This window comes from Pleurodeles waltl, chromosome 5 (assembly GCF_031143425.1).
Source record: "Pleurodeles waltl isolate 20211129_DDA chromosome 5, aPleWal1.hap1.20221129, whole genome shotgun sequence".
Lineage (NCBI taxonomy): Eukaryota > Metazoa > Chordata > Amphibia > Caudata > Salamandridae > Pleurodeles > Pleurodeles waltl.
In genome coordinates, this window is record NC_090444.1 from 960,971,073 (window position 1) to 960,979,326 (window position 8,254).

Sequence of the window (8,254 nt, forward strand, 5' to 3'; positions counted from 1 at the left end):
TAGGTGGCGACGATCGGCTCTGTGTCTGCTTCTTCCATCTCGCAAGTGAGATTGTGACGTCCATATAAGTGCCACCCCAGCGCCCTCACATCAATTCCTTTCTTTCCACTCCACCAGAGCTAATCCAGAGAGATTGCTTAGTCACTTTTTGGCCACTTTTTTCAGCTTTTTGTTGACTTCTTTGTGAGCTTTGCTCGCAGTGTGCTAGATATGTCTCTCCCAACAAACTCATGGAGTTTTACTGTGTGGATGTCACCTACAGATGTCTGCTTCTGGCACACCCTTGGAGTTCGTGTGGTGCCTGGGATCGAGCCACAACCTGATCTGACTGCAAGTAAATTAATCTGATGCGATTTGTAAGACATTGTAGCTCCTGTTGTCGCAGCAGAAGGAGGCTCCGTGCTGATCCCAGTCCTCCCATCCACCAAAAGAAGGGTTGGTTCAGGTGTTCACAGACCGCACCGTTCCCATGTGGTACTGCAACAACTGGGGCGAAGTGAGGTTGTGGACCCTGTGCCTCTGGACTTGGTTGGAGTGCCAGGACATCATCCTGGCTGTGCAACACCTAGCAGGCTCACTGAATTAAACAGTGAATGAACTCTACCATCAGTGCCTTGTGGATTATGAATGCCAGCTATATCAAGAGGATCACAAGGTCTCTTCCATGTAGGGAGAGAATCTTGGCTCAATCTGTTCCTCTCTGCTAGAACACACAATGTCAGCATTTCTGTGCGCTGGCAGTTTCCAAAGTGGTTCTTGCTCAGTCTCATTTTGTCTCGAGTGGAACTCGGGCTCTTGTACACCTTTCTCTTGATGCCACTCCTGCCCGAGTACTTAGGAAGATCAGAACCGAGCATGGCCAAGTCATTCTAGTGACTCCGAATTGGGCACAGAGTTTGGTATCTCGACCTCTTGAGCATGAGCATCAGTCCTCTGATCATCCTGTCTCTTCGGGAGGATCTTCTGTCACCGCAAGAAGGCAGGGTCCTACACCTACCCAGCACACACTCCACCTTTATGTGTGGAGATTGATCGGAGAGAGTTTTATTATCTTCCTCCTGAAGTCTGTGATTTTATCTTGGCAGCCAGGTATCCCTCCACTAAAACTGTATATGCCTGCTTTTGGTGATAAGTTTGTGGCTTGGTATTCCTCACTTTCTGCACTGCTGTCGGAGGTATTGTTTGTTTGATCTTTAGCCCGGCAAGACTGTATCCTGGGCAGTGTTACAGGTTATCTGTCGCCCACTTAGGCATTCCTGCTGCTGTTGGATCAAGCCTACCTGTTCAAGTCACCTGTTGTGACTCGTTTTCTGTAAGGTTTGCAACACTTGTTCCCTCTTGCACATTTCACAATGCCCTAATGGGATCTTACTTTGGTCATCACATTTTTCATGTGTGTCCCCCATTCAAGCACCTACACAGCTGTTTTCTGCAGCTCTTAACTATCAAGCCGGTCTTCCTAGTGGCCATTACATCGACCAGGAGGGCTAGTGTGCTTCAAGCTTTGTTGGTTCTCTCTACGTATATTAGTTGTTGTTTTTTTTCCCCTGACAAACTGTTCCTTTGTGTACGGGCTTTCTTTCTGCCAAAGGTTGTTACCCCCCTTTCATGTCAGTCAGAGCTGAGGAGGAGGAGAGCCTACATTGTATAAAACCAAAGACAACTCTCTTGTTATACATCGATCGCACCAAAGACCATCAGTGAATGGCTAGCTCTTTATTGGGTTTACTGAAGCGAAGAAGGGCATGGCTGTGCAGAATCTGACCATCTTTTGATGGTTTATACTTTGCGTTAACATCTGACACGCACTAGTAAAGAGTCTGCCTTCTGAGAGTTTGAGGACCCATTTCACCAGGGCCAAAGCATTGGCATGCAGGATTCCTGTCCTGGATTTTTGCCAAGCTGCTACATGGGCGTCACTCCATACGTTCACAGAGTACTGCTTGGACAGCCAGGTCTGTCGAAATGGGCATTTAGCCTGCTGGATCCTCCAGGACTTTTTGGTTTGAGCCAGTTCAGAGAACCACCTCTGGGGAGTTATTGTTTGGGTATCTATTCTAGGGTGATAATTCTGTGGTTAGAAGTCGCTATCAGAAGAACAAGTTAAAAACCTTCGGTGACTCCTTTTCTGGTAGAGACTCCAACTGAAGATTCCTCACCAACCGTTACATCCTCCCCACTCTCCAGGCATTGGACTGTTCACCCTAAAGATCCCATTAGGTACTGCACACTGGTCAAAACATTGTTTTTTATGTGAACGCACGTTTTGCTGTGGAAATAGTCATGAAAGAAATTGATGTCAGCATGCGGGGGTGGCACTTATATGGGCACAGCAGCGTTACTTACAACGCTGATGTGGATCCGATACACATCACTTAGCAGGCCCAGAGGTACCGCTCAAGATTTTTCGGATCCAGTCTGATGCATGGGGGTTATTGTAAGGTGAGGATTCTTTGGTTTGAGGTTCTTCTAAAAAAAGATGTTAAAGAGGGTAAGTGTTGTTGAAACTCGGAAGTTCTCAAGACCTTAATGCCACTAAAGCACTGTATTGATAAATTAAATCTAGTATCACAAAGGCACAGTGCAAAAGAAAAGTAAGAAGAGAGAATTGAAGCACGGTGTAGCTGATTTTACCCCTAGGAACCTCAACAAATTGTGAAAGTAGGATAAATTTAAGATGGTTGATTTGGATCCAGTCATACAAGCACTCGATCAGCAGGTCTAGAGGGAGGCCCTGAACCTGCAGAATGTATATTTCCACATCATGTTTCTGCAGAAGCACAGATATAGCCTGCAATTCACAGGGAAATTGGAGCGTTTTCACTTTGCAGTAATACTGCTTAGGGAATACTCCTTCAAGGCTTCATACTAGTTTTCAAAACGTTTCAGCAGCAGTGACTTCTCAGGGCTGCCCAAAGGCCCTGTGCAGGACAGACCAGGACTCTGCTGCAGGATGTGAGATCATTGGAGTACATGAGGGTACCAAGCAGCGTGTTGGCATCAGTTCCCGTTTTTCTGTGCTTCATCTACGCAGTCTTGAGCTCTCTATCATTGTCTCATTGACAACTTACTCAGCTTTCCTCAGCAGCTTGGTCAGATGTTTCTGCAAAAGTGCTGAAAGATTGTCCATTTCGAAGCCCTACGATTACTGTTTGAGGGATCTGGGTTGGGATCTGGACTCCCATTTTGTTACTTCTTGGGAGGCAATCGAAATGGACTAGTGATCTGCTGGGGCCATGCTGTTTTTGTCCTGTCCTATGGGAGAGTCTTCCCAGTGGCAGCCCATCTTGAAGGCTTTCTTAATGTAAGAGTGCAGGCCCTCACTCATCTCTGGCTGGAGAACCAGGTGTGGGAGCTCATTCACCTTGAGGTGAAAGTGGTAGTCTGTGCCACTGTGGGGTTTTCCTTTGTGAATTTCCGTGCAACACTGGAACAATAAGAGTCCTCAGATTGGTCATACACATTCCAGTAGATGGTTCCATAGCTGATGCCTTCAAGAACAGCTAGACGGAGGGTCTGCTGTGTACATTCCTGGCAATACTGCTTCTGTCAAAATGCGGAAAGTGCAGGAGGATCTGGGCACAGTCTGATCTGTTGGCACTTAACTTTTGGCTGCCTCTTACTCTCCCACATTGAGTTGACCTGCCCTTTCTGCAGGATAGTCTGGATCTTCATGCCAATCCAGATACTACAGGTAAATGCATGGCAATCGAGTAGGATATTTAAATTGCCCCTAGTGGCTCTTTTTTAGACCGGCTAATATTTAATTTCTAGTTCTTTCAGGTTTATTTTTCTTGTTTTGTCCTCTCCATTTATTGTTCTTCAGTCGAATCTGAACCTTGTTTTGACTTTCTTGATAGCATATTATGCACATGCACAGATAACCAGTTACTCAGAGTTCTTACACTAAATACTGTTTGTGGTGATTGTTTGTGCATAGGGTCTGAAAATTATAGGCCCTTTTGGTTTGTTCACCCTACACACTTTTCTAACAAGAATGGTTGGTTCTTTGTCCCTGTCCATCCTTCTTACCAAAAGTAGTATTGCATGACATATGAGCCAGTTGGTCACCCTTCCATCTTCCGCATCCAACCAAGGAGGAGGAAGAACATCTGCATAGGCTGAACCCTAGGAGTGCACTGTTGTATTACATTTACTGCATGGCACAGGACAGTGATGACCAGTTCATTGTGGTCATCAGTGGAGTTAAAAATGTCAAAGCAGTCACCATATTACTTTGCGTCATCCTCTCAATTAAGATATGCTATGCCCTTGCAAAGAGAGATCCTCTAACGAGCATTCTTGCGCTAAATTCCATTAGGGCAATGGCTACTTCTACACGTTTTCCGGAGGGGTCCGAGTTTCTGACATTTGGTGGGTAGCAACCTGATCTTCCTTGCATACCGTTGCAAAGCCCAACTGCCTTATAGCTCAAGCATACAGTGAAGGGTACTTTGCTCAAGCTAGTATACTTAATTTCCCTCATTAACTAACAGTACTTAATCCCACTTCACAGGGAGGTACTGCTTTGGGGCTCAATCCTAACATGAGGAATCTGCAGAAGATGTAGTTATCAGAAAGAAAGTTAGTTACAACAAGATTCCTGGTGGCTTCGTAATCTTCCCTCAGATTCCTCACCTCCCCATGAGTTAGTGCAGTTATTATAGATCCAGAGGTATGTGTCACTAAAAATAAAAATATCAGGAACTGACACTAGAACTCTGGTTGGCACATAATATTCTCTAGTGATGTCACATCCAAAATAATGGAGTTGCTTCTGGAACTGGTAGGTGCCACCTGATAATGGTGCAGTTATTGCTGAGGAAAAAGATTGGACCAGTCTGAATGTAGTAGCCTTGAGGTAAGGAATCTGGGAATATAATGCACCCACAGAAATAGCATTACCAAATGTAAATAACGTTTTCTTTACTCAAGATCAAACTCTCAGAACATTCAAGTGATTCCCAGCGACTGGATGGCTTTTAAATAGCTTTCCATGGCTGTTGGCTGGGTGGGCATCAAACCTAAATAATGCTTCTGTGCTTCTTGCATCATTCTAGCTGGGCTTAAGCATTCCACAATTATCCCATTAACTAAGACATGACATTCTAGTTTGAAGGTTGCCTGTCAGACCTTCTATCAAGCCTGTCACCTATGAGTAAATTTGAAGAATATTGGCTTTACAGTTACAGATGCAGGTCAACCTAGATTACGATTTGCTAAATGTCTGTCAGTTACGGTATTGTCCAGATCCTGGGACTGAAACGGATTTACCTGACATCACATATACCATCGAAGAAATAGCCAACAAAGGTCATCTGCGTGTGTTTTTTTTTTTTTTTTTTTTTTTACGCTTTCTTGCAGTAGACCACAGTGTTTAGTTAAATAGGTTAAAACTAGTTGTGGGGATTCAGGGTCCAGAATTAAAACTGTTCCAGAAGTTTCTAGACAGTTTTCTTAAAATAGTAAAGATAGGTCAATTCCAGGTGGTAACTATTACATTGAAGTGCAGGGCTCCATTGAAAACAATGGAGTGCTGCGGGCTTTTACTGGCCGGTAAAAGCCCGTAGCGCCAACATTTTTTTTAAAATAGAACATTCTGCCCTGTGTGGCAGAATGTTCTAATAGCCTTCGAACCCGCCGTAGGGGGCTCTACCGGCTATTAAAGTCCTTCTCCCTTGTTAAATGCCCTCGCCTTCGGCTCGGGCATTTAACGCAGGGAGCGGGCCTTTAATAGCCGGTAGAGCCCGCTACGGCGGGTTCTAAGGCTATATTACAGGCCCCTGTATATTGTAATCTGTAACACAGGCCTTATCTTGTAGAATTATGCACATGATAACTAAGTAGTTGTGGGTTTGGGTAGCTCTCTTGTAAATTTGGGCAGCTCCATTCATCTCTTAATTGTACAGTGATTGGATGAAATTCAATCTCTTCTAGTTTAGCCATACGATTATGGAACCACTCAAGTTATACAAAGAAGTCCTGAGACTTTAATACTCTTCCTACTGTTAACAACATATAAATCTCTAGGAGAGTTGTTGGACCCTGCACTGAGTTTGGAGATTCAAGTTATCTTTATCAGAACTGCCATTGTTTCACTGTTCTCGCTTTGAGGAAAGAAATACATTTTGCGAGGTAGGTAGTGTGATTACCGTGTAAGTTAATTTCAGTTAATCTCAGGCAGGGATATTTAAACAAGAGGCTTCTGAACAATCTGCAGTTGACTCAAAATTCAGGGATTAAGCATTGGAGAAGTACGATCATGTTAAAGAAAAGAGGAAGAAATTGTTTTGGCTGCGGATTGAGGATAGAATTAGATTCAAATGTCTACACCACTGGTACGCTATGAAAAATTAATGCAGTATTTGCTGATTATAAATAACCCTTTCCCCTGGAGTCAGACTTGCATTTTGTTAATAATTCTACACTTTGTAAACATCCAGAGTTTGTAAAGTTCATGATTAAAGAATACATACCTGTACTCTTATTTAAGCAGTAATATAATAAATTGTGATGTAGTGTTTGAAGGTTTTCTTGGAAATGACATAAGGGGTTTTAAAGGCGAGCACTGTGTGTACTAAGACCCCATTTAAGCACCCCACTAGACTTGAAAACTGGGCTATATCTGTGAAGTATTTCAAATCTTGTAACTAATCAAAGTTTTTGTTTTATATTTTATGTACTCTAGGTCTTCAGACAAAGTTCCTTGGTCTCCACCACCAGTGGAGGTTAACCTGATTTCACCCATGCCTAGTCCAGCTACAGAAGCAAGCAGTAAAGCTCAAGCATCTTCTGATGAAGGCACAGAAAAGATGACTCTTCGAAGAAATAGAAAAAGATTGATATCCGCTTTTACGAAGCCAGTCACCCGTAGGAAGATGCGATGATTTTCTGTGGTTTTTTTATTTTTATTTTGTTTTACAGTTTGTATGTACGCCACGGTTTGTAAATTCAAGTCCTCAATTGTGTTGAATAAAAAAAAAAATCATATTGGAGAGAAAATAATTTATATAAATTATTGTAAAATTTCATAAATGATTTCAAAACAGAAGCAGAATTCCTTGTGGAGTTCAGTCAGGCAGTTTTTTTATTGACCCCTTCATACATTTATAAAATATGTAACTATGGCTTATAGAAATGTTAAATAAAGATGTATACTTAAAAAATCTTTACTTCGACACTGATTTCTATTCAGATGCTGTATTGCTGCTGCTAGTAGGCCTTTTTTTAACATTATATTGTTCCTCGTCTACAAACTCAAGAACTTTACCTCTTCATTCGACTCTTCGGTTTTTACAGTGAATTCTATCCATTTTTAATTTAAGGCCATCTTAACCGGTTGAAACTTCACCTGTGAAGTAGCCTCTAAAAATGTAAACCCAAATACTTTAAATTTTTCATAAATTCTGACTGTAGGACGCACAGCCTACCCAAACTCCAACTGCCCGTTCATCCCAAATGAATAAGTATGTTTTCCGCCTCTTTACAGATTGTTTTACAAGTCGGTAAGCCCTTTTTTTTCTTTACCAATCTCAGCGCTGTCATGCATCTCACTAATAAGCTTCTACCAAAGTTGTACTGGATCAGACAGGATATGTCGAAATGTTGGGACACACACTCGTGTTGCAGCAGTGAACAATATCACAATACCTACCAAAACTAAAGCAGATAGCAACCTATGCAACATGCTAAAATGCCTGTTGGTGTTTGTTAGCGATGCAGGACAGGTTTAGGAAGCCTTTCTTATTTCTCTACAGTCAGTAGTCCCTCACTGTGCATATGCCCCCAGTACTGTGTTGTCTCAAAGCATGTAGGTAGGAGCCGCACATGTAAAAATAAAAAAGCTGTAATCTGTCAGGAGACACATGTCTCTCGGCTCCCCCTAACACATTGCCCAAAAACTGCAAATTTGCCATCGTTCTTTTCAATGTGCCCTATGCCAGTTTCAATACATTTACCGTGGCACTATTTGGATTTGAAGCCCGACCAATGTAATGTTTTGTGCCTGGGTTTTGTGCATCCGACATGGGAAGATGATGTCACGAATAAGAGCCAAACGTTCTCGGATGTTGCTGCAAACTGGACACTGGAAGTAGTCCTGCCACTACCACAGGAATGTGTATTGGACTGTGTAAATAGTGTTTTGTACGGTTGTAAGGTCCTTGTGTGATAAATGTTCGGTGCTGTACTTTCATAAATAACTCAGAGAACCCTATTGCTGTTAAACCACTGACAAAAAAAATCATGGAGAAGA

At 42.6% G+C, this 8,254-nt stretch overlaps 1 protein-coding gene across 2 annotated transcripts in view; it reads left to right on the top strand.

Annotated features, from left to right (window-relative positions):
- AHCTF1 (AT-hook containing transcription factor 1) overlaps nucleotides 1-7,168 on the top strand; it is a 1,009,458-nt gene extending 1,002,290 nt beyond the window's left edge. For both annotated transcript variants that reach the window (XM_069235080.1, XM_069235081.1), the window contains one exon: nucleotides 6,689-7,168. In XM_069235080.1, the coding sequence (XP_069091181.1) occupies nucleotides 6,689-6,887 (199 nt within the window). In that variant the 3' untranslated portion in view covers nucleotides 6,888-7,168. The remainder of the gene's footprint in view (nucleotides 1-6,688) is intronic.
- The last annotated feature ends 1,086 nt before the right edge of the window (nucleotides 7,169-8,254 follow it).